This window comes from Cricetulus griseus (genome assembly GCF_003668045.3).
Source record: "Cricetulus griseus strain 17A/GY chromosome 1 unlocalized genomic scaffold, alternate assembly CriGri-PICRH-1.0 chr1_0, whole genome shotgun sequence".
Classification (NCBI taxonomy): Eukaryota; Metazoa; Chordata; class Mammalia; order Rodentia; family Cricetidae; genus Cricetulus; species Cricetulus griseus.
In genome coordinates, this window is record NW_023276806.1 from 259,085,093 (window position 1) to 259,112,001 (window position 26,909).

At 44.2% G+C, this 26,909-nt stretch overlaps 1 protein-coding gene across 1 annotated transcript in view; it reads left to right on the top strand.

Moving 5' to 3' along the window:
• Positions 1–26,909, top strand: part of Dnah8 (dynein axonemal heavy chain 8) — a 225,306-nt gene that overhangs the window by 46,367 nt on the left and 152,030 nt on the right. Inside the window, exons 21-34 of the mRNA XM_035452046.1 lie at positions 2,108–2,243; positions 4,185–4,297; positions 5,392–5,498; positions 8,746–8,818; positions 9,993–10,182; positions 11,832–12,028; positions 13,450–13,576; positions 15,086–15,321; positions 15,762–15,866; positions 17,055–17,168; positions 17,774–17,836; positions 20,478–20,578; positions 24,225–24,362; positions 25,038–25,278. Coding sequence (XP_035307937.1) covers positions 2,108–2,243; positions 4,185–4,297; positions 5,392–5,498; positions 8,746–8,818; positions 9,993–10,182; positions 11,832–12,028; positions 13,450–13,576; positions 15,086–15,321; positions 15,762–15,866; positions 17,055–17,168; positions 17,774–17,836; positions 20,478–20,578; positions 24,225–24,362; positions 25,038–25,278 — 1,941 coding nt within the window. The remainder of the gene's footprint in view (positions 1–2,107; positions 2,244–4,184; positions 4,298–5,391; positions 5,499–8,745; positions 8,819–9,992; positions 10,183–11,831; positions 12,029–13,449; positions 13,577–15,085; positions 15,322–15,761; positions 15,867–17,054; positions 17,169–17,773; positions 17,837–20,477; positions 20,579–24,224; positions 24,363–25,037; positions 25,279–26,909) is intronic.

Consider the following 26,909-nt stretch of genomic DNA (forward strand, 5'->3'; position numbering starts at 1 on the left):
GCACTCAGTGTTCTTGATCATGGAGCCATCTGCTTGTCCTCTGGAACACAGATTTTAAGTCTAGTATTCAGTGGATATCTACACATGCTACAACTTGCAACCGCCTCTATGGTGTAGAGCTTTCTTTATCCTGCATGAGTCCCCTGTGCTCCATTCCAGATGGTCCCCTTTCCCACCCCCCACCCCCCGGTGATCATCATTTGACTTCTTATCACTGTGCGCTCACTTCCTTGTTTTTTTTTTTTTATCTCTATTTCATATAAATGGTATAGTGCAGGGCATGGTCTTCATGTTTACATAGGTGTGGCTCACCTTATTCTTTCCATCTCATGGCATTGTGTCATTCTGCTCTATAAGTTTATTGCAGTTTACCTAGGCTGTTGAGGACATTTGGATAGCTCATAACATTCAGTTAGACACTGAATGTATTTGTGTTTTTTTTTTTTTTTTTTGGTGGATGTTAGAACTGATTTTGGTGGGTCTGAAAGTGAAATTGTTGGGTCATCTTATATATATTTGGCAGTGGTAGTGATACTGAAAAATGTGGGGTGTCCCTTCTTGGTTCCCAGGTGATCCTGGGGAGATTGGGATCCTATCCTGGGATTCTTAGTCATGTAAATTAAAATAAAATAGAGAATGGACTCAAACAGAAGCTCAAGGGCAATTCTATTAGAGTTTAAGAGAAAAAAGCCCACCGCAGGTACACTGTGAACTTTAGCTGCTTATGGGGCTGGAGAGATGGCTTAGTAGTTAAGAGCACTGACTGCTCTTCTAGAGGACCCAGGTTCAATTCCCAGGACCCACATGGCAGCTCACAACGGTCTCAAATTCCAGTTCCAGGGGCTCTGACACCCTCACACAGACATACATACAGGCAAAATACCAATGCACATGGAGTATAAACAAAGAAAAAAAAAAAAAACAAACCCAAACAAACCTTTAGCTGCTTCCCAGGGGAAGAAAGAAGGTGGAAAAGAGCCTAAGAGCCATGGTGGTTAAGTCGGGGTGGAGCACAGCCAGCCACACAGCAGACAAGAAGTCATGGGGGGTGGGGTTGGGGTTGGGGTACTTCAGAGAACAAGTAAAGGAGGTAAGGAAGCTCCGAGTACCAGAGAAGATGCTTTCAACAGAGACAGTCTCCTCAGGCTAAATGTTGTTTTTGGTTTCACATCCAAAACTCTGCTTAATTGAAGATGAGGAGAATTTGGGTCTTTCGTTAGTATCAGAATGTTGGCCTGCACCTTTAGGCCAGATCCCACAGAATTTCATTGATGTTAGACACTGAACTGTCTACACTGTTGGAGTTTGGTTTTGCTTTGATCCAGCTGCCACTGTGTCCCGGTTCTCACATGTTGGTCTAAGAAAGCGCGTAAGTTGTTTTTGATTTTATGGGAGCTCATAGCTAAGAGACTTTGGAGTTTTAAGGTGAATGTGAACCTTCAAGTTGTTGGAATTTTAAAAAGAATGGGGCCTTTTAATAGTTGGACTATGTTTTATGCTGTGGTAACACGACATCTTGAGAGCAAGCAAGAAAGGAAAAGTTATGGTTTAACAGTGATGTGCTTGTGTGTCAAGTTGGCAAGGGCAAATTGTGCCGGTTAGTGTTTGCTAACTCGACACAGTGTGTCTGTAGGGCAATTTCTTGATTAATGATTGATGTGGGAGGCCCTAGCACACTGTGGGTGATGCCACACGTGAGCTGGTGGTCCTGGGTTCTACAAGAAAGCAAGCTGAACAAGCCAAAGCAACCAAGCCAACAAGTAGCACCTCTCCACAATCTTAGCTTCGGTTCACTCCGGGTTCCTGCCTCGAGTCCCTGCCCTTGATTTCCCTCAGTGATGGGAAATATAGCCCAAATACCCGCTCCCACGTTGGTTTTGTTAGTGTTTTATCACAGCAATAAGACATTATCTGTCTGTCTCTTCTTGTAGTACTGGGGCTAGAACCCAGGGCTATGCTAGGCAAGTGCCCCACCACTGAGCTGCCTAGCCAGCCCCTCTGGTGACAACCAAGGGGAATTAATCATAGCTGTAGAGATTAGAGTCATAATCATTTCATGGCATTTTTAAGGTGTCTGAACATTAAATGGGATCTGTCTGTTTAACAGACGTACACAAGAGAATGGGCTGATGTCTTAAACCACAAGAGCAGACATGTGGAAGAAGCTGTGAAGGAACTCATATTAATATTTGAGCAAATCTACGAAGTTAAATACACCGGGAAAGCAGCTAAGGCGGTGCCAGGTAATTCCACGAGGGAATGTGTGAGTCCCAGCGCTGGGTCTCCCCACAGGTATCTCCTGCTTGGCAGACAGCAAGGTTTCAGCTTCCCACAGGCAAGCAGGTGCCCAGGATAACCCACACCGTTGGCATAAACAGCTTAGACGCTCTGAGCTCTTGGTGGCAATTAGGGAATAGTGAGCTTTTTGAAATCCTAGTTTTCAGATGTCAGCCATCAGCCAACTCCACAAGCTAGCCTTCCTATAGAGAGCGAGCTCTCTCAGTCCTCATGTGTAGTTATTACTGTGTGTGTGTGAGTGTGTGTGTGAGTGTGAGTGTGAGTGTGTGTGTGTGTGTGTGTGTGTGTGTGTATGTGTGTATTCTAATGTCACTTGGGTCATTTGACTCACCTTTCCTTTTTTTTTTTTAAACACTGTCGTGGCCAGGTTCCACCTGAGTGGGGGAACGTGGACTTGGAAATTCCTAGCAACCCAATGGTGATAAAGATGATAAGACAGGCATCTTGTCATCTTTAGAGAGCTTTCAGTCCCATGCTGCAAAACTGGGGTCTCTTTTATTCCAGCATCTTCCTGGCTGCTTTCTAACCATTCTTCCCTGACGCTGAGACCAAATTCTCTCCCATCTCCCTAGTCCCTATCAGCAGATACCTCTAAACAGTCTCTAACATCTGTAGAGAGGCAAAACTAGGGAACATTCTCCACTGAGGCTATGACATTCAACAGCAAATCAGCTAGCATCTGCAATACAATGCAGACCTGAGCTCCCAGAAACTGAAACTTGGAACCAGAGGTTAGGAGTCTGAGAAATTCTCTAATGAAATTGTTCTTGGCTCCCGACAAAACACCAAAGAGCAAAATCTATAATTTTCATGACTCTGAAAATTGTAATTTGGGCAAGGCTGTGTTTTAAGATATCCCCCACCTACCCCAGCCCTTTCTGCAGAATTAACTATGTGTTTCTGCTTAGGAATGCCTCAGAGGTTCAGGGCAGCCAAAATCACACCATGGTGTGTGACCTGCCCTCCCACCCTTGATGAAAGGATGGTCTAAGGAGCTCCATGTCCTTTTGTTTTTAAAGATTTCTTTCTTTCTTTTTTTTTATTTACATGCATGTGTCTTTGTGAGTATGAGTGTATATGTGAGGGGGAGTCAGATGCCCTGGAGCTGGAGTTATAGGCAACTGTGAGCCGACCCCGTCCACTGTCAGGGGTAATGGGAGCTGAACTCAGGTCCTCTGGAAGAACTTCACACTCTCCTGAGGGCCAATCCATCTCTGAGCCTTGAGCTTTTTGTCTTAAACTTCCACTCTATTCTAGTGTGCTTGGGTATGTCTGATTGGAAATTTCCTTATCGTACCAACTATTTAAAGAGGTTGAAATAATTTTGAATTGTGTGTGTGTGTGTGTGTGTGTGTGTGTGTGTGTTTCCTGTTCTCCAAATATTTTAGAATTTCTTATTTTGCTGAAAGAACCCAGGGCCCCAATAATTCCAGTAAATACATGCTCATAAGCCCAAGCCACAAGTTGCTGAATCTGAAACCATTTTATGAGGGCTGCGTGACTTTAAATTCCCTGTTGGGGAATTCCGCACTTCCTGCTTCTGGATTGGTGTTTAAGAACATGGTGGTTTTAGGTTCACTGAGGTTGCCCTGTCAATGGGTAAATTTGCAATGGAAGATTTGTTTAGTTAAAACAATTTTTTTTTTTTTGAGCTCCATGTAAGAACTGACTGGGTAGAAGTCTGTAGTTGGTGGCTTTACTCTAAAATCTCAGAAGGTTTTGTCCCTGTCAATCAGAGGTCCTGGTTGCACATACATTCCCATAACACCTAAAATAAAAATGAAATAAAAAAAAAGAGCTTCCTAGTGAAGCTTGACTGACCGAGTAGGATCAGTCTAACCCTAGAAATTCCAGTGTTACATTTTTGTTTTGTTTTCTGTGTCCAGAACAGAGGAAGCACGTTGTATTTGGAAGCGAGACAGAAGAGGCCGATAGCCTTGAATATGAACCTGAGTCAAAGGAGGTTGAAACCAATGACAAAGAAGATGAATTTAAAAAGGTATTTATTGTGGGTTTTGGGGACTAGTGAGTGACTCATAAGAACATAGATAACACATATGGAGCTGCTCTGGGACAGGCCTGCAATCAGTTGGTGTCTGCCTTGCAACAGAACCCAGGAAATACAATGCAGTTTTTTACCCTGTAGGATCGGGCAAGACCTAGCAACTTTACAGTCTTAGTCAGTGCCCTCATTTTGGTATGATTCTGTCCATGGCTGGTTATATGAACACTCTGATTGCCTGTGTTTTAAAATAAAATAAATAAATACAAGTGTGTATGTGTATGTGAATCCAAGACTGAGCCTCAGTAGTCCCTCTGATTGAGTGGCCACTGTCACCTCTGCTTATCAAACCTGCCTCTCTTGCTGTGCCATAGTGGCTTCTCACAGATTCTGATTGTATCTGTGGTGTAGCCAGATAACCCATTATCCAGGACCACCGTGAAGAGCTTGGCACTCCTCTTTGTTCTGGTGACTCTTCTGAGCCCACTCTTCCACCAGCCTTAAAGGGGCCAGAGTAGTGAGACACAGAACCAGGCACTGTGTGTGACTCCTGGTAAAAGCAGTGTGTGTGTGTTGGGGGGGGGGCACTCCAGGGACTGGGCTAGCCTGAGCCTGCAGAAAGGACCTGGGTTTGATTCCTGTCATGATCAACGGAATAATGACAAAAGAAAGCAGAGGCTGGACCTCTCTGTGTCTCTGAGGAGACTCATAAACCCCTCAGCCCATTCCACAAACCAAGCATTGAGAAACTTCACCCTCAAGTTTCAGTGTGCATTGAATATTGAGCAAACCTGGATTACTCAAACACTGTTTTGTTTTTTTTTTTTTTTCCTTTTTTTTTTTGGCAATTCTGCCTTTGAGTCTGCCCTCATGTGGCCTGCTAGGCTGTTTTGGCAACCTCTCTTCATACATTAACAAATATTTGTTATGTGTATGTCTAAAGAAACCCAGGCAAGAAATGTAGGGTTGAATTTATTTCTCCAGCAGTGAAATTGCATGGTCTATTCTTTCTCACTGCTCATGTGTCCCTTTGGGGATGCTAGGTGTTCATTTCTGGCATTGAATGTAACATAATTAATTTCTTGTTCCAGGAATGTAAGGAGGTCTATGCTTTCTTCTCTCATCAATTACTGGACAGTCTACAAAAAGCCACACGCTTATCTTTGGACACAATGAAAAAGAGAATATTTGTTGGAAGGCAAGTTGAAAATGTGCTAAATATGTTGGATTAACTGACTGTGATAATATAATTCAATAGTAGCTTTTATTTTATTATTTATCGGTTTATTTTGAGACAGGGTCTTATGTATCCCAAACTAGGTAGCTATACTAGCATCTTCTATCTACATATATTATTATTAACATACTCGTGTTATTATCAGTGCCATGGGCAGACAGACAACAACATGGAGGGGCCCTGGAGAGAAATGAAGACCCATATGGCAGGAAGGTGGAGGGGTGTGGGTGGGTGTTTCTTCTTATAGCTCTCTGTGGATAGTGTAGGTTTCACAGCCTGAGTCTGCAGCCAGCAGGAGGCAGGGAAGGGGTTGGGGAGCAGGATGTGTGGCTACCCTCTGGACCCCTTGGTTTCTGAAATAGGTCGGAGAATGTTGTTTATCTGGTACCTTCTGGTTGAGCAGCTGACTTGTGTTTGGGGAGCCTTTTCTGGTTCTCAGATTGTGCCCTTTGTATCTCAGTCCCCCTCCTGTTTTATGAGGTCTCAGAGGGATATAGAGTTAGTGCACTTTTCTTTGCTCGTTCCAGCTTGACTGAAAGAATGGTGACTGAGTGGTTAAAAAACCAGCTCTCTGTGTGCTTTTGGATTTTATCTTCCTTTTGGTCCCTGTCTCTCTGCTGGTGCTCATATACAGACGGGTGTTTTTGTCCCAGTGACAGCATTTTTTGCATTCACAAGGAGAAAGAGAAAGAAAGTCTCCGTTTTTTCAAATGATCTTGTCTAGGAGAGCAATAGGCAGAGGCCACTAGTCAGACTAATTTTCATCTCTGTGTGGGTCCATGTGTCTGTGTCTATACACTAGTGACGTCGTTTAAAAAGCAGTTTCTGGAAGGCTTTGACTGGGATCTCCCATCTGTGGGAAATAAGGTAATAACAAATTCAAGAGACAAATGGGAACAAAACAGTTGTTAATATACAGCTTTGCAGAAAGGGGCTCCACATGGATAAAAGGCAAAAATGGGTTGGTGTGCTGATTTGGTCCAAGGCAGTGGTTTTCACATTCCCCTCATTGTAAAATTTCCTGGCCTTTCTCCTTAGAGGACAGGACGTGTCCCTGTCCCAAACTCACCATCCTATTGGTTCAGGACATAGAACCTTAGCTTATGAACAATTTTTGGCTTGGGATTGCCTCTTTACTGACAGTAAATAACTGCAATTGTCCAGCTCTCAGAGTCGCAAAGGCAAGCTAGCTCCAGCTGCCAGCTGGGGGAGGGGCCTATCGCTTCCTGCTTCCCTGTAGCCTGGATGAACTTTCAGCACACCTCATACTGAAAATGGACCATAATAATTCATTTCTTGCGTGCTTCATCGTGTAGGAGGTCTATTAAAAAGTGCATGACCCTGGTCTGGTGGCACAAGCTCATAATCCCAGGTGCTTAGGAGGTTAAGGCAGGAGAATCACAGGTTCAAAGGCAGCCCTGGGCTACTTGGTGAAACCTTGTCTCAAAGTAGAAAGAAAATGAAGACTGAGGATATAGCTCAGTAGTAGAATATTTTCCTACCATACACGAAGGCTTCATTTTAACCCTAATAATATAAAAATGAATAATAACATGAAGTATGGTTCTTGTTGGTGATAGCCTCCATTGTTACGAGCCTGTGAACATCAGTCTAAGGAGTCATCATCATGTTTGTTTTATCTGCTAGTTAAAGAATTAAAAGACAGGAAAGATCTCGAGTGTAGCAGACAACAGCAGCCGGAATCAACAGTTGAAGAAAGGGTTATCTAGCGTGAGGAGACGCAAGTACACACAGCAGACACAGAGAAAAAGACCTCTGTAAATCAGAGGGGACTAAGCTGACAAATCCAGTCCCTTCCCAAGAGCTGGGGGTTCGAAGGCCTCTGAAGGGGTTTCCTCCTCTACTTTATGAAAAGTTTCTGCACCCCGATAAGCCTCTCCACTGACACAGCAATCCAAAGCAAACCAAATCAAATCGAATTAGAAAAAGCTCAGGTTTAATGGATAAAACACTCCCAGATGATTTTCCAGCTCCCCAGAGAGAGATGGGAAAGAGACCAGAAAGACCCCTGGAAGCTCAGGCCTCCAGGATCTCAGCCCAGGACCGCGGTCACCCCAATCACCAGGCAGAGTCAAAAGCTTGATGCAAACTGCACGAGGCTTTATTATATTTGTTTAACGAGCTAACCCCATATTAGCTAGGGTCTTTCATCCACCCGCCATGGCAGATGGCTAGCAAAAGACAGCTTGAACCCGATGCTTACCGATCTTGTAGGGCAGCGTAAGGGGAGTGTCTAGGGGTACGCACAGGCTCAGGATTGGTGTGCCTCCAGGCTTGGAGGGCTTGCCCTGTGTTGATTGGTCAACTGGTTGTTATGGCCCATAGGCCCTCCCAGGGTGGTTGCTATGCTTTGTACATCATTGCTGTGCGCTTGTCTGTAAAGCACACCCAGGGTCGTAAAGCATAGCACCACCAGCTAACTTCTGATTGGTTCCTTGTCACGAGGCAGGCATCTGACTTTCTAGTGACTAACTAACTTTTGATTGGTTCCTTGTCACGAGACAGGCATCTGACTTTCTAGTGACTAACTAACTTTCGATTTGGTTCCTAGTCACGAGACAGGCATCTGACTTTCTAGTGTCTAGGACAAAGTCATAGAAGCACGTGTTTGGCCGTTATGGCTGCAAAAAGGGAAGCTGCTCCCTTCAGTTGGTTACCCTGTGGGTTGTATCAGTGCTGACTGTGTAATGTTGACTCATGTTGTTGGCTCATTCTTATGCAGGTCTGGTATAGGTAGCCGTAGGGCAGGGAGTTAATGGGTGTGATAGTCACCTCACATCCAGGACACAACATCACCCCCTCCAGCTCTTACAATGTTTTCTGCCTCCTCCTCCTCTTCTTTTTTTTTTTTTTTTTTTTTTTTTTTTTTTTTTTTTTTTTTTTGGTTTTTTGAGACAGGGTTTCTCTGTGTAGCGGAGCCTATCCTGGCACTTGCTCTGTAGACCAGGCTGGCCTTGAACTCACAGAGATCCACCTGCCTCTGCCTCCTGAGTGCTGGGAGGATTAAAGGCGTGTGCCTCCAACGCCTGACTTGCCTCCTTTTCTTGATGTTCCCTGAGCTTGGGTTTGGGTTTGGGGGTGGGGTGTTTTCTTTTCCAAGATTAAAGATGGTCTTTATTTTTAGAATGGAAACATACAGTGTTAGAAACCGAAATTCAGGCTAACATTCATTGTCTGTTCATTCTAGCCTTGGGCGGAAACGGTCAGAGGATATCGTTTCCTTTATAAAAACCGAAGTGCATCTTGCAATTCCTAATGTGGTAAGTCTTATTTATGGTGATATTTTGGCAATGTATTTTAAAAGCACAGTGTTCGGTTAGTGTTTAGAGTGTGAGGCTTTGGGTCCCCAGCATTGCAAAAATAAGTAAATAAATAAAATTAAAAACAATTCTATGTAAGAACTGGACTTTTACTTAGAGTTAGACCTTGGTTCTGTATGTTTTTATTTTATTTTACTTTAAAAGTTTATTATTTCTGTGTGTGTGTGTGTGTGTGTGTGTACATATATGAGTGCAGTACCCATGGAGGCCAGAAAAGGGTGTCAGATCCTCTACAGGTTGCTGTGAGCCACCCAGCATGGGTTCTGGGAACTGAGCTTGGGACCTGTGCAGGAAGTACACTTTCTTAATCCCTGAGGATGTACTTTTACTTCCCCTAGTCTTGAATAAAAATAAAAGTAAAAATGTCACCATTTATATCTATTACTAGAACCTTTGAGCTGAGGTTTGGGATAGGACATTTGCTCAGTGTATAGAGGGGTACTGGGTTTGATCCCAGACCACACACACATGCACATATCCATCTTACTTCTAAATGGCTCATGGTGTATTACAGGCTGGCGTAGGAGTGAAGGTCTAGTCTGCCATCAATTAGCAAATAGAAATCACCCTACATTTTTCTTTGAACATTAAAATAAAATCACCATAGCAGCCACAATCTCTGGTCCAAACCCAGCCTCATAAGGCATCATTTTGAATATTGTAGCATGGAGTGAAAGGAACCCTCACACTGAATGCTGTGAAACTCCTCCATTTTCCAGTGGCAGCCCAGCTGCTTGCTGCTGCCTGGAGCTCTAAGCCACACAGGGTAGTCTAGATGCCATCAGCCTGTGACCCTCCTGACACCAAACCCCATAGTCTGACCTACAAAGAGCTTTGTAGCTGCTGTGACACATTGTAAAGAAGCAAAAGGAATTGCAATGCTGTAGCTTGTTCTGTCATTTTGGTTCACTGATGTGAATCCCTTGACCTTTTGGCCAGCAGCAGTAGTTAGAGCTGGGAAATCTTCAGGGTGCCAGATATCTGCAGCGTCTCCTGGCACAGCACCAACACAGGCTCTGACTGCTCATGGGGAGTTGGATGACTAGAGTCAGGGGTGGGTTGGGGAAGGCTGTGTGTGCTGGTAGAATTACACAAAGGCTGCTGTTCTCTACAGGTGATGGTTCCTAGCCTGGATGACATTCAGCAAGCCATCAACCGCATGATCCAGTTTACTCTGGAGGTCAGCAGAGGAGTGGCACACTGGGGACAGCAGCAGGTCCGACGAATCAAGTCCATTCCTAACAGTTCCTCTCGCACTGACCAAAACCTCCCAGGCACAGGAAAAGTGCTGTTGAAGGAAGACAGTAAGGAAAATGAAACATCCAGTTAGCCCAAAATGTGTGTGCATGTGCATGTGCTCATGTGTGCAGGTGCTCACAGAGGCCAGAAGAGGGCGACAGATACTCTGGAGCTGGAGTTACGGGTGGTTGACTCCTGATGCGGATGTTGAGAACCAAACTTGGGTCCTCCCTAAGAGCAGCAATTGCTCTAAACCACTGAGGAGTCATCTCCCCAGCCTCTGTGTGTGTATGTGTGTGTGTATGTGTGTGTATGTGCCTGTGTGTATGTACACACACACAATCATTTCTAGTTATTGGTCGTCAGTGAGCAAAGGTTTGTAGTTTTAACATTGTCTTGTAGTAATTTTAGAAGGCAAAGTATGAAAAGAAACCGGAGCACCGACTCTTCTTTCGGCATCCTATGTGCTCTCATAAACTATTGGGCCTTTCACAGCTGCCCCAAATTGCTAACATGTCTCAAAACATGAAGGGATAAGCAGACACCGTCTTAGTTTCTTTAGGTTTGTTTTATGTATATAAGTGTTTTTCCTGAATGTAAACCTGTGCACCCCATGTGTGCCTGGTGCCCACTGAGATGAGCAAAGGGCACTGAGTTCTCTGGAACTGGAGTTATGAACAGTCGGGAGCCACCACATGGATACCAGGAATGGAACCCAGCTTGCTCTAAACTGTCTTAAATGTGGCCTTTTCTACAGCGAACTTCTCAATAATACAAAGCTCTAACCTACCAAAGCATGCCACAGCATCAGTCAGCTAGCTGGTCAAATTAAGCCAGCACTTTGTGCTTTCTTTTGTGTAAATCTAATTCAGTAGCAGAGCAAATGGGATTACAGGCAGCTGGGTAAGCGCCATAGTTCCAGTCAACCCAGCTGTTGTTCCCGTGCAGGCTCCTAATCTCACAGTTTAACGGGAGAAACTGAGAGTCTGTAGTTTTGCATGAAGGCTAATGCTTTTTGATTGTAAAAAACTGTTTTTGTTTTTTAAGTGCTGCATGGGCCAATCAAAAGCCAATAGCCAAACTTGGTGGCACATACCCATCATCCCAGCCCTCAAAAGGGAGGCAACTGTAAGAGGATCAGAAGTCAAGGACCTTGGCACCTACATAGCAAGTTCAAGACCAACCTGGGCTAGTATGAGATCCTGCCTCAAAAAAAGGTGGGGGGGTTTGCAGCAAGATAGCTCAGCAAGTAAAGGCTTTTGCTGCCCAGCCTGACAATGCAATCCTTGTTTAAGCCTCAGAGCCCACGGTGGAAGGAGAGAGTTCATTCCCACAAGCCGATTGCTAACCTCCACCATACGACACACCTGAGAACACACATACATACACACACACACACACACACACACACACACACACACACACACTGAACAAATAAAAAGTGTTCGGGGCTGGTGAGATGGCTCAGTGGGTAAAAGTGCTTACCACCATGTTTGACAGCCTGATCGCTATTCTTGGGAACTACATGGTGGAAAGAGAGAACAGACTTCTTCATGTTGTCCTCTTGACTTTCAAGTAAAGAAATTATATATGTAACCAAACCAATCCCACACCGCACACACACATTTTTTTAAAGACTCCCATCCATATTACAGTTAATAGTATATCCAAGTTAAATATAGGTGCTATCTACATTGGAAACATCTGCTTTCAGGGTCCTACGAAGAAACTATCCCTGCCAGGAAGCTAAAGAACTTTTACCCTGGGGTGGCAGAGCACAAGGACATCTCCAAGCTGGTCCTCCTCCTGTCTTCCTCTATGAATTCTCTTCGGAAGGCAGCCAACGAGGCCTTGCAGGACTTTCAGAAGTACAAGACTCTGTGGACCGAAGACCGGGACGTCAAAGTGAAGGTATGCTTCTATTGAGTATGTGTGGTGTGTGGTGTGTGTGTGTGTGTGTGTGTGTGTGTGTATGTGTGTGTGTGTGTGTGTGTATGTGTGTGTGTGTATGTGTGCATGTGTTGTGTGGTGTGTGACTGGTGTGTGTATGTATGTATATGTTTGGTGTGTATATATGTGTGTGTGGTGTGTGTGTGCCGGTGTATGTGGTGTGTGTGTGCATGTGTTGTGTGGTGTATGTTTCATGTGTGTGTGTCTCGTGTGTGTTTGGTGTGGTGGTGGTGTGTGTGTGTGTGTGTGTGTGTGTGTGTGTGTTTGTGTAGACAGGGTGGGGGTAGGGACTGAATGAAGATGTTGGGGATAATGACAGAACTCTGAACAGAGGGCAAGAACCCATAGATGCCAAGCAACTAGCTATTCTCACAGTGATACCCTGAGGCAGTTGACAACAGTGAGTCTCTGGCAGGATTCGGAAAGGTTCCTGCTTCTCTTAGCGTCCCAGTGACAAACCAAAGTTCATTTCCCCAGAAGTTCCCCTTGGGGAACAAATGAGTTTAGTTACACATAGAGCATGAGTGAGCCTAAAATAGCTGTACTGTGAGACAGCTGCACCAGCATGGATGATACCTTCCCCATGGGCTATGCACATGGAGCCCCCTTCCTTTAGACCTTTCCATCCTATGTTCTCTAGCCCTTCCAAGAGATCTTCAGCATCATGGGAGTTAGGGCAGACTTGCATTCGGTTGGGTGGAAAGAGTGGCTGGATACTTGGTGAGGGTCCTGTGACCCTTCCTGGCCTTTCCTTCTATGAGGGAGGGTCAACAGTCTACAAGCCCAGCTATGATGATCTTTTGCAGGCTGGCCCAGCTTCAACAGAGGACAGCCCTGCACAGTGGAGACCCACGGAGGCTACTGAACCCCGACTAACCAGTCCCATTGTCCTGTGTCACTCCTTCATGCAGATGTGTGCCCTAGGGCCTACCAGGATAGCTTGTTCTTTTCCAAGGCATTGGCTCATAGCATGGACAAGTGTAAAAATGTATGAGCTGTAGTTAGGACCCTCCCAGAACAAAGGGAAGGCAATAAGGTATTATCAGGGTCTATGTGCAGATGCATGACTGGATTATTCTGTAACTTGGACCACCCAGTCAGGATGTATGTTAGAGTGTAAGGGAGCAGAGAGCTAAACTAACTATAAAGGACTGGAGGAAGTGTATATAATGCTACTCACTGCTGTGCTGTGAATCCACTGGACCAGTTTCAGCTGGTTCCAATGAACACTGACTGCTTCCTATCAGGCTCCTTAGGGTTCCATCTCCCTGTACGGGAATCCTGCTATAGCAAAAGTACAGTTTTCCAGCCTGATGGTTCTAAGTGCATGTGTTGGACTCCTGCAGACTGAAGGGAGTATTAACTGTTGCCTTACCTGACAGGAGTTTTTGGCCAACAACCCATCCCTGACTGAGATCAGGTCGGAGATTCTCCACTACGCCACGTTTGAACAGGAGATCGATGAGCTAAAGCCCATTATTGTCGTAGGAGCCCTTGAATTGCACACAGGTAATGTCACCAATGTTACTGGTGGGTCACGGATGAGGTACCAAGGGGGACACTGAGATGGATTGTTGGGAGTAAGGAGTTATTAGAAGAATTATTAACACCACAGACAGACAGACAGACAACCATGGTGGGACCTCTGAGGAGGAGTCAGGGCCCATGGCAGAATTGACGTCCCTTCTTATGGCTCTCTGAGGATGGGGCAAGTTTCATAGTACAGGCTGCAGCCAGGCTCTCTGATTCCAAGGCAGGAGATGGGGGAAGGGTGGGGAACAGGACGCATGGCTGCTGATTCCTGCTTTGGCTCAGACTCACCTCTGTAGGTGGGGAACCTGGGCACCTGGAAATCTGGTAGCTGGGGACTCACAAATGATGTCTCGGTGGGATCTGTAAGAGGGGGAGGGCAGCTGCAGGGATTGCAGACAGACTACTCTTGTAGTCTGCTCTCAAGTCTAAGAGTTACATCAAGTTGCATCTATATTTTTACAAGGTAAAGATATTTTACTTTGGAGGGAAGGGGCTATTACCCATGAAATGGTATTTGACTCAGCAAGCAGCTTTGGTATAATCTTGTAAATGCCAAGTAGTTCTAGGCCATTCATATTCTTTTACCCCCCTGTTTTTCTTTGTTTTTTTTTCTTTTCTAAGACAGAGTCTCATTTAGTCCACGCTAGCCCCAAACTGAATATATAGCTGATCGCCTGATCCTCTTGCTTCTATCTTCTGAGTGTTGGGATTACAGACAAGAGCCACCACACCCAGTTCACACTATGTTAAGATATAAAGCTATGGGGCCAGAGAGATGATGATTTGCTGGTTGAGAGGATGTACTGCTCTTGCAGAGGACCCAAGTTTGGTTCTCAAGAGCCTGTGTCAGGTAGCTCACAACTGTCTATAACTCCAGCTCCACAGGATCCAGTGCTCTCCTCTGTGGGCACGACTCTCATGTACCCTTTCTCTCTACTCCTCATTTCTTCCTTGCTCTGGGCTTTCTGCTTTCCAGACTACTCTCACCTCTCCCTCAACACCCACACCAACAGAAGGACTCTTTAGAGCAGTCCTTATAGGTCTGTATTGAGCTGGGATGGTCAGTCAGGGTAGAGTCATGTTGTGTAAATATTCTAACCGTGTGGGTGAGACAGGTAGTAGAACAGAAGGCAACCTAGGGCCATGGTTTGCTGGGAGAAACAGTGGATTTCATTCCATGGAAAGGGGCTTCCCTAGAGGGAATAAATAAGTAGGGCCTGATGGTAGGGTGTCTAGATTGAGCACAGCTTACCTAACGTCACTATCCATTTAGAGATTCCTGCAAAGACTGCTGCATCCTTCTCCTACAGCCAGATTTGTGGGAGCGCTCTTAGAAATGCAGTGACTTTCCAGCACATCTAACAGGTTAAGTGTGCTTGAGGTGACCAGTGGCCACTTGTGGTCAGTGGACACTGAATGGGACTGAGCTCCACAGGACACAGAGGAAACCGTCTCAGAGGTCTTCATCTTTCTTGTCCTCACCAGAGCCAATGAAATTAGCCTTGTCAATCGAGGCCAAGGCCTGGAAGATGCTGCTCTGTCGATACTTGAATGAAGAGTATAAAAAGAAAATGTCAGACATGATAGCATTCATCACCGAGTACTTGAAAAAGTTGTCCAGGCCCATCCGTGACCTAGACGATGTCAGATTTGCCATGGAAGCTCTATCTTGCATTCGGGATAATGAAATTCAAATGGACATGACTCTGGGGCCCATTGAAGTAAGAAATGATTGCATCTTGCCTTCCGGAAACACCCTTTCAAAATAGAAGCCGGCTTTAAAATAGTGGTTCTGCCCTTTTTCTCTTCTCCTGAGTAGTCACACACATCATTTCTCTTGATTTGTTATATGGTTAATTCCCGTCTTCATGTAGGAGACACTATCTCAAAGGCACTGTCCCAAGGTCAAGGAGAACAACAGGAAGTAGCTCTAAGGGTATTGCCTAAGATCTAGGTTCTCATTGTGATCTGCCCACATCTCCTTCAGAATGACCTAGGTGACAGTGAGCGGAGGGTTTCTGAGCCGGTAATTCTGAGCCAGCGTTGAGAATCTAAAGGACTCTCCACAGCTTGTTGAAGATGCAGTGTTTTTAGGATGTATCCAAAGCTTCTGGGATGTACTTCCTCTGAGATGTTTCTGAGCTCTGCCTCTGCCTTGCAGGAAGCCTATGGCATTTTAAACAGATTTGAAGTTGAAGTGACCAAAGAAGAGTCTGAGGGCGTTGACACCTTGAGATACTCATTCAACAAACTGCAGAGCAAAGCTGTAAGCGCACGCTTAATTCTATCTTTCCATTAAGTCACGGCTTCCAGGAAAATACATTTTAAACTTTTAAAAACTATCAGTTGCAATAATTTTATTGATATCAGAAGACTGGCCATTTTGAAATAGGCAATTCAGCAGGGTTTTTTTTTTTTTTTTTTTTTTTTTTTTTGTATATCCACAAAATTGTGTAAAAACCATCACGACCTCATTCTAGAACATATTCATTATCCCCCAAAGAAACCCTGTGGCTGTTAGCAAGCGTTCTCATTTTCTGCCTCACCCCAGCCCTGGAGCACTTTACATGTCCGTGGATTTCTCTCTTCTGAATATTTAATGAAGATGGAATTATACACTATGTGGGCGTATGTGAGGCATCTTTAACTTAGCATTCATTTTCAAGGCTCACACACAGCGCCCCAGGCACTTTATTTTTTTTTTTTTCAGTTGCTAATGATATCAAGCATCCATTCCTTTGACCGTTTTATTGGCCATTTGTATATCACTGGGGATATATATGTATAAAGTGGCTGTTTGTTTGTTTTTTTAAATTGAGCTTTTCTTTCTTATTGTTAAGTTTTATGAGTTTTTAGTATTTTCTGGGTTCCTTACCTCATAAAAGACTTGTAAATATTTTCTCATTGTTCTGTGCATAATCTTTATACCTTATTGATTGGTTGATGGATTGGCGATGCTGGGAACAATCAAACTCAGGCCATTCTCAGCGGAGTTCTATCACTGAGCTATATCCCCAGCTCCAACTCTTTCACCTTCTCTGTGGCATCTTTTGAAGTGTATTCGTGTTTTTCTTATTTTAGTTAAAGCCTAATCAATCCAGTCTCTTCTGTTGTCCCTATTTTCCTATCACATGCAGGAAATCACTGACTGATCCAGTTATACAGGCTCACATCTATGCTTTCCTAGTTTTACAATTTTAGTCTTTACATTTAGGTCTCTGATGCATTCTGAGTTAACTTTCATCTGTGGCATAACAGTCCTCTCAAGTCACAAAGCAGAGATACTCCAGTGTCCTGTAGGTGCACCTGGGTCCTTCATGTATATTGCAACAAGGGAGCAGAGACATCTTTATCCCCACAGGCTGTGGCACATAAACTTGCTAGAGAGGAATTATAGTTCTCATTTTTAATACATCACTCAGACTCTGATGCTGCATGTCCCTCTTGATTCCAGGTTTCTGTACAGGATGAGCTTGTTCAAGTGCAACCCAAGTTTAAAGGCAACCTGCTTGAGTCAGTGGAAATTTTTCGTGAGGACGTTGTTAACTTTACAGAAGCCTATGAGTTGGTAATTTAAATGTGGCATGGTGTGTGTTGCAACGTCTGTGGTAGGTTTATCTGAGATAAAAAGGGACACCTCTTAGGAAGTAGGTAAATTATATGGTAATGACCCAATCTGCATATTTACAACTATCCATAAAGGGGATGGCTATTCCTTTGAGCATGTGTTATAGAGAAAGCAACAATCCCAAAGGGAGGGAATGAAGGGCCAGTTTTTATCCTCTCTAGGAGATAGAAATCTCACAGAATTCCTGACAGAGGGGCTGGGGAGATGGCTCGGCAGTTATACTTGCTGCTCTTGCAAAGGACAGAGTTTGATCCCAGCACCTGAGTAGTTAAAGAGCACTTGAGTTAGCAGGTAAGAGTATGTGAGGGGGGTTTGGCCATAAGCACCCATACTGGGCAGCTCACAATGCCGGCACTCCAGCTACAGGGAATCTGATGCCCTCTTCTGGTCTCTGAGGGTTCCTGCACTCCTATGTGCATATCACACCCACACAGATAACACACACAAAAACCATTTAAGAAAATAAAGTAAGTTCTAGATAGAGCCAGTAAGCTGGCACATGTATTGATCAGGAGTAAGAGCGGAGATGGTATTATTTCTTACAGGAAGGACCCATGGTACCAAACATTCCACCCCAAGAAGCTAGCAACAGGCTGCAGATATTTCAGGTAAAGACAGTTTCTTCTGTCATATTGACAAGGCAGTATTTTAAAATGTGATTTTAGAGGCAATTTTATGTTTTATCTTATAATAGAAAAATTAATGTTTAAAATACATGAAAATTTTAGTTACAGTCTAATTGTGCATGCACGCAAGCAAGAATTGTATGTGTGTGCATGCATATACTCATATGCACCCTTGTGTGCTGGCACGTGTGTTTGGAGGCCAGAGGACAACCTTGGTGTCATTCCTTGGTATCACTGACCTTTCTTTTTTCCCTCTCTCCCTCCATCCCTCCCTCTCTTCCCTTCCTCTTTTCTTTCCCTCCCTTCCTCCCTCCCTCCCTCCCTCCCTCCTTCCCTCCCTCCCTTCTTCCTTCCTTTCTTTCTGTCTTTCTTTCTTTCTTTCTTTTCTTTCTTTCAAGATAGGGTCTCTCAGTGGCTTGGAACTCACCAAATAGACTAGGCTGGCCACCAAGCCCCAGGATCTGCCTCCACCTTCCCAGTGCTGGTATTGCAAGTTCTGGCTACTATCTCCAGCTTTGCACTCTAATCTTCTAAACATTGTTATCTATCCCTTCCTCCCACCCACCCTCCCTCCCTCCCTCTCTCCTGCCTCTAGGCTGTACACAGAATCTCAGTATTATTAGAGAGTGATGCCTTGACTGTGAATTTAATTTCTTGACTATGAACTTGTCCTATTTCTTACCATCTCTTTTGATATTCAAAGTGAAGAAAATTGATAGTACGATATGTTTTATCATCATAAGACTTTAAATATTGCGCCGGGTGTTGGTGGCGCATGCCTCTAATCCCAGCACTCGGGAGGCAGAGGCAGGCAGATCTCTGTGAGTTTGAGGCCAGCCTGGTCTCCAGAGCGAGTGCCAGGATAGGCTCCAAAGCTATACAGAGAAACCCTGTCTCGAAAAATCAAAAAAAAAAAAAAAAAGACTTTAAATATTGGGTAGTCATTTTCCTGATTACTTTTTATTCTCAGCACCAGTCTTCCTTTTATATGCATACTTGAAAACCTCCATGGTCCAGACTGTATAGTATTCCTAGGGTCAGACCAACCATTCATCATCTTTTTCTGTACGTAGATTGCTGAGAACACTCTGAGGAAAATAGCACATCCATTTGGGTGAATGTTTTCTAAATTCATGGAGTGCCCAATGGATTTTCCCTCCACAAGCCCTGAGGAGTTCTGTTCTCTTTATGCCCCCCCCCCATTACAAACCCTTGTATGTTCCTACAGGGGCTCTAGACTGTTTTATATTTCCTGCCCCTCCTGTACTCTGAGTCAACAAATGGGGATGCTGGCTGGAGAGATGGTTCAGTGGTTAAAGAGCACTTTCTGCTCCTTCAGGGGACCTGGGTTTGGTTCCTAGCACCCATATAGTGACTCAAAACCACCTGTAATTCCAGTTCCAGGGTATGCAATGGCCTTCACATACCCACTGTACATACGTACATGCAGAAAACACTCATACACATAAAATAAAAATAAATAAATCTGAGGTTCATTTGTTACCTCTGAGCTGTTGAAATCTGACAGACACAGTAAGCTAGAGGACACAATTCTGAAGCCATACTTTGAGGGCCATGATCTAGTTTTGGAAACTTGGAATTTGGAAGCAGGGCTATGGGGCTTCCCAGCCCAGATGGGAACTACTGGGGCAAGCAGAGAAGGTTCCCCCTGGAAGAAGAGGCATCTCAGATGCATTGTGGGAGAATAATTAGGGTTAGGCAGGGGGAGGAGAGTTTACAGTTTGTGTACAGGCTCAACCGTGAGAGGTAAGCAGGGACATTTAGGGAGATGTTCACTCTGTGGAGAAGGGACTTCCATGGGCGCTTATGGTGTAACTGGTGGATCACTACCATGGTTCATATTTTAGCAATCAAGTATATGCTATTCAATTTTTAATTAAAATTTTTGAAAAATGAGAGTGCTTGAGAGATGGCACTTTCGCTGCTCTTACACAGGACCTGAGTTTGGTTCCCAGCACCCACATTGTGACTCTCAATCAACTGCAGCTCTAGCTCTAGGAGAATCCAGCACCCTCTTCTGGCTTCTACAGGCAACACACACACACACACACACACACACACACACACACACACACACACACACAGATACACATGCACGCATACAATGAGACACAAAATATCTCAAGAAAGGGAAATAAATGTGTTTCTCTTGGTGTTACAATAAAATCTTTCACTCTGTAGAGTCTTGCATTGGGTAAAGAAAACAGGCTGCCTCTGTAGCACTAATGCTTTTCTCACTTTGGAATCCTATGGGAGAGAGGGATTGCTAGTCCAACGTAGTGAAAAAGCCTGAACTACAGATGTTTTTAACAATACCATTCTCTTACTTTCAAATGTGCAGACAGGGATTTGGAATACAGCATTTCTGGAGACCACTTAGTTCATTAAAGGATGAGTTTAATATAAAATAGATGCATGTAGAATGCTTGAAGGTAACTTTCCTAAGTGCTCTGCCTGCCTCTGGTGTCTTGGATCAAAATAAATTTGCCCCATAAATCCTTCTTTCATGTGTATTACCCTTTCTCTCAATTATAATAAATTATCCTTTAATGGGATCTGAATTAATTCTATGTCAGTAGAACTTCAAAAATCTTTGTTGTAGGCCAATTTTGATGATCTATGGAGGAAATTTGTTACATATTCATCTGGGGAACAACTTTTCGGATTACCAGTGACTGACTATGAAGTTTTGCATAAAATCAGGTAAGTTCTGCAAATGTGCAAGTGTCCCATGTAAATCACTAAATACTGCCAACATGCAGAAAGCATGGCTCAGGATACACCCATGTATTCCCCTTATTGCTAACATGTCTGACTCTCTAGATGCATACATAATCTCTGTGATGACTCATTTCAGCTGTCAGCGTGATGAGATCTGGAATCACATGGGAGAGGAACCCCAGGCCATACTCGGTGGGGGACCAAAATAGTTCCGCTATGGAATATTTTGAGATCCAGCCTTGGGTTTCACTAAACAGGAGCACTGGAAAGCTCCCGCCCACTATTGTATTGCTAATACTAGCAAATCTACTATTGTTTACCATAGCCTCAGTATAGGATGCCTCCTAGTTTTGCATCTCTATGGGCCTAAGCATCTGGATAGGCCTGCACCTGGGAGGAGGGACAAGGTGTAAGGAAGGAAGGAGAGTGAAGGGTTAGGGCCATCGAGGAGAGAGGAGAACAAAGACAGAAGTCATCTCCTCATGGTCATGGCAGGACGGTTAAGAAACAGCCGAAAAGATGACAAAGAAAAGCCTCTAGTTTTACAGCATGGAACTGAGAGCTCTCTAAAGATGACAAGATGCCTGTGTTTGGTCTTTATTGCTGCTGGGTTGCTAGGAGTTTCCAGGTCCACACACCCCCACTCAGACGGAACCTCATGGGTTAAGGCTGAGACATGCTGGGTCACGACAATACCCATGGGGGATTGTCACCTTACCTGAAGTGGGAAGACCCTCTCACTGCAGGTGGCATCATTCCCTAGGCTGGGATCCTAAACCGTATAAGGAGAAAGCAGACTGAGTGCCACTTTCTTCATTTTGGCTGTGGACCATAACATGAAAATTAAAAACCCAGAGTCTGATATTGGGGTTCAAGCTGAGGGTCAGAGAAGCAAAGCAGCCAAGCCAGGAGGTCTTACCTCTACCCAGCTGAAATGGCAATCCTGTCTCCACCAGTCCTCAGAGGCAAAAGTTCTGAATTCCTGTCTCTTCCTGCCTTATATTCCTTTCTCTGCCCATCCATATCCTCCTGTCTCCACCTCCCTAGTGCTGGGATCAAAGGCGTGAGCTCTGTTACTCTTTACTGTTGTGTAGGTCAGGCTGGCCTTGAACTCATTGAGATCCATCTGCCTCTGTCTCCTGAGTCCTGGTATTAAAGGTATGTGCCACCACTGCCTAGCTTCTACAGCTAACTAATGTGGCTGGCTTTGCTTTCCAATAGTTCAGGCAATCTTTTTTGTTTGTTTGTTTGTTTTTTGAGACAGGGTTTCTCTGAAGCCTATCCTGGAACTAGCTCTTGTAGACCAGGTTGGTCTTGAACTCACAGACATCTGCCTGTCTCTGCCTCCCGAGTTCTGGGATTAAAGGCGTGCACCACCAACGCCTGTCTCAGGCAATCTTTATTAAATCATAAATACTATATCACCACAGTAGATGCCCTGTGACCAGCTGCCTCAATTCCCTCTCTCTGAAGGACCTGTAACCTCAAACTGTGAGCTAAAGTAAACCATCCTTCCTGGAGGTTCTTTTGCCAGAGTTTGTTATCACATCAACAGAAAAGTCATATCCATATACAAAGTAAAGTTTCTGGAGAAGGTGGAGAGTCCATTGCAGTAGTTCTGGTCTCTCGTAAAATTAGCTTGTGACTTACTTGTTCTTTTTACTATCTTTGGACAGTGTTAGTGAGTCTGAAGCACTGCGGTTTCTACCCCAATGCTTTTGATTTTCCTTCTGACTACACTCATGTCAAGGGTGCTCTGCCTCATGGAGTAGACGTAGATTGTATTGAAATTAGTGGTTGAATAGCTAGCTTGATTTTAAGAACATATCTGCGATTTAAACAAGATATAGTTAGTAGAATCTTTTCTCAGAATCAGCATTAAGGTTTCGGGCATGGCTCATGGTAGAGTGCTGGCCTAACTTGTGTAAGGCCCTGAATTTGATCCCCATTACAACAGTACTTTTAGAGTCTTGGCTGTTGACTTTCATCAGAAGATAGATGAATGTTTCAGCCGTTTAGGGTAGATGTTTTTATTCTCCTTCTAAAACACCAATCTCTGAGTGTAACCCATTCACCAGTTATGTTAGAATTACAGGTGTCTGGTTCTCATCTGTGGCTTATTGAAAGTCTTCACTTTTACACAATCATTGAGTAATTCTTACTCACACTCTTGGTGTGAGATTCAACATGATAATCTCCAGTATAACAGGGCATGTAGCCATCTGACTCTTGGACCATTTTTCTTTTCTTTTCTTTTTTTTTTTTTTTTTTTGAGACAGGGTTTCTTTGTGTAGTAGCCCTGGCTGTCCTGGAACTAACTTCCTCCATAGACCAGGCTAGCCTCAAACTCACAGAGATCTATGTCTGCCTCTGCCTCCTAAGTGCTGGGATTAAAGGCATGTACCACTATGCCTGGCACATGGACAATTTTTATAATGAAATTTTATTTAAAATTATATCACATTTACTTATTTTTAAATGTGTGTGTGTATGTGAGTGTGTGTGTGTGTGTGTGTGTGTGTGTGTGTGTGTGTGTATGTGCATATGTGCCACAGCATGTGTGTGGAGATCAGAGGACAACTTATGTGAGTTGATTATCTCTTTCCACCACGTGAGACCCATGAACCCAGGGATCAAACTTCGGCTTGGCTAGAGATAGGTACCTCTATCTGCTGAGCCATCTTGCCAGCCTCTGAAATCTATCATTTATCATAAATTACCAAGTTCATTGTCAACTTGTTTCTATGTTGTTTTATGAAGACACTGAGTAATTCTGAATTCTTGGCTGTATTAAGTAAAAGTTATACAAGTGAAAAACACAGGAATAGTGCCTTCCGAGCTCTGTTCTTACGTTTTGTTGAAACATTGCATGCCACCCGAAGGACGTAGTGGTTTCCCACTGTGATGTCACCCTGTTGAAAATGAAGAAATTCTTCTCACCTTCTGCTTGACACACATCCCTGGGGGCGGTAACCTTTGAGGAAAAGAAACAGTTCTTAGGGCCATGGAAAAGAAAAATGATTTAAAAAACTTTTCATCAGTATAACTAAAGCTGGGTATGATCATGCAAACTTTTAATCCCAGACTTGGGAGACAGAGACAGTGGAATCTCTGTGAGCTCAAGGATAGCCTGGTCTACAGAGCAGGTTCCAGGCCAGCCAGAGCTACACAGTGAGACTCTGTCTCCAACAAACAAACAAAACAAAACAACAAAAAACACAACAAACAAGGTAAGCAACATTGAATTATGTGGCTTAGCTTTAGAAAAGAGTCCAAGTTCATTTTTTTTTTTATTTTGTTTTTGGTTTTTCGAGTTTTCGAGACAGGGTTTCTCTGTGGTTTTGGAGCCTTTCCTGGAACTAGCTCTTGTAGACCAGGGCAGTCTCGAACTCACATAGATCCGCCTGCTTCTGCCTCCCGAGTGCTGGGATTAAAGGCGTGCTCCACCAACGCCCGGCCCAAGTTCATTCTTTACCAAAGCAGTCGTTAACGCTGACTGATCCTATTACTTAGGATGTTGTGGGCCTTGACCTTATTGAGGGAACTTTAACAAAGATTTTGTCTTGGAAGCCAACACTGGGTGTGCTCTTGTGTCGAGAGACTTTACACAAGTCATTTTGTTCTTCAGAAAAGAACTTAACTTGCTCCAGAAGCTGTATGGACTGTATGACACTGTCATGGGCAGCATCAGTGGTTATTATGAGATACTCTGGGGAGATGTAGACATTGAAAAAATCAACGCAGAACTACTGGAGTTCCAGAACAGGTGGGCCTCAGTTGCATTGGCTTGCTTCCTTCCAGTGTTTATCTTACAAGGCCCCTGTTAGACGGCTTACAAGCTGAGGCTAGAGAGATGGCTCAGGGTTTAAGAGTGCTTCTTGCTCTTTCAGGGCACCCAAGTTCAGTTCCTGGCAACCATGTCTGGTGTCTCTGAACCACTTGTAACTCCAACCCCAGAGCACCCTCCTCTGGTCTCCCTGGGTATTGCATGCATATGGTGCACATGCACACACACACACACACACACACACACACACACACACACACACACGGAATTAAAAATGATTTTTTTTTTAAAAGGCATTTCAGGGCTGGAGGAATGCCTCAGCAACCAAAAGCACTAGCTGTTTTTCCAAAGGACCCGGGTTCTATTATGAGCACCCACGTGGTAGCTCACAGCCATCTCCCAGTCCCAGGGATCCAGTGTCCCCTTCTGGTCTCCTTGGGCACCAGGTATATAAATAGTACATGGTCATGTGTGCCAGCAACACTCATACACACAAAATACAATGTGGGAGAAGAGATGCTTCACAAGCTATATTATTGTTGTCTGTTCATAACATTTTCTCCAAAGGAAAAGGGCTAAACTTTCTTGAAAACCCAAACCAACAAAACAACAACTGCACAGGTGAGAATCTTTTTCTCTCTTTCTTCCTGAAAGATGCCGAAAACTTCCCAAAGGTCTGAAAGACTGGCAGGCTTTCCTGGACCTCAAAAAGAGAATTGACGACTTCAGTGAGTCGTGCCCCCTACTAGAAATGATGACCAACAAAGCGATGAAGCAGAGGCACTGGGACCGCATCTCAGAGCTCACTGGCACCCCATTCGACGTGGAATCCGATTCGTTTTGCCTGAGAAATATCATGGAAGCTCCTCTCCTTAAAAATAAGGATGATATTGAGGTATGTAGGAGAGCGAGGTATCAATGGGCCGCTCAGGAATGTTTCTTTTCTGCGATTTCTCAGGGAAACATTTGAGTTTTCATTATGAGTTTACGTGTGATCGGCTGTGTGTGGGCATGTGCACTCGAGTGTAAGTGTCTTCAGAGACCAGAAGAGGGCATCGGACCCCCTGGGGCTGGAGTTACCGGTGGTTCTGAGCTGCCTGGTTTGAGTGGTGGGAACCACTGAGCCATCTCTCCAGCTCGGACATTTATTTTGTTTTCACTCTGCACCTACTTGCACATATTTGTGGGCCAGAGAGTGAGGGTTCAATGCATGCATCTGGCATGTCATGGTCAGGTGTGTGTCTCTTTATCATTGTGTCTGTGGTCTTCAAGCCCCCCTTTTCTGGTTGTCCATTAAATGTGCAATGCCATTGTGAAGGATGGTCGCCTCGCTCCACGGGGTGACACAAGGGCTCCTTTCTCTTGTCCCTCTGGATTCTGGTGTCTGCCCCTCTCCTTCCTGCCTGCAGCGACCACCCTTCTATCTGTACTTCACCACTTTGTTGTAGCTTCAATGTAAGAGAGGGCCTGCGCTCTGCTTCCCTTCCTGCATGGCTTACACAGATTTTTTTTTAAAGATTGATTTTATTTTTATACATTTGTATATATGGACTGTCTGTATGTGGATAGGTGCACATGGTTGCTTGTGCTCACATGGAACAGGAGAGGACATGGGATTCCCTGGAGCTGGAGTCACAGGCAATTGTGATCCGTATGATGTGGATGCTGGGAACTGAATTCAGGTCCTTTCTGCAAGTGCAGTACCTACTTTTACCTGCTTCGCCATCTTTTGAGGTTAGGGTCTCACTCTGTAGCTCTGGCTGTCGTGGAACTCACTCTATAGACCAGCTTGGTGTCAAACTCTCAGAGATCCACCTACTTTCTCCTCCCCAGTGTGCTATGTCCAGCCCTGAATTCTTGATTCTCAAGTGTTGTTTTGCCCTCCATATATTTTTTTTGAAAAGGGAGAGTTTTATTTGCTCTTTCAAAATAGCTTGCATAGTGTGTCACGTTTGTTGAGGAATAGTTGAAGGTAAAATGTGCCATGCCCATAAGGCTAATACCAGGGATGCATAACGTGTTGGAGACACAGGGCTATTCAGATTGGAATTGTGGGCATGTGCTTGGACCAATAAGAATATGACAGTTGTGAAGAATTTGAATAACAGCTTTAATCATGTAGACTTATGGTATACAGGATTTCCAACGCACACCAGTGAAAAGGAGGTTAGGTAGGAGTTTATTAGGTATATGCTGGTGTTCATGTTAAGATAAATGATCATTTTGAGTACAGTCATTTTAGAGCCTGCCAGTCTACCCTCTCATCTTTTAGCTGCACTTACATTCAAAAACAAAAACAAAAACAAAGTTAATGGCCTTTAAGTATTTTTTTCTTGGTGAATTCCTCAGGATGCTCAGTCCAAATTTTTTAAGTCAATGATTTTTTTTTTTTTTTACTAAGTCTATTTTGGGTTGAAAATTTAAAACTATTCCTTTCCCACTTTAAATAATCTTTTATTGTGTGTGTGTCTGTGCGCATACCCTGGTGAGCATGGGGAAGTCACAGACCAACTTCAGGAGTCGGTT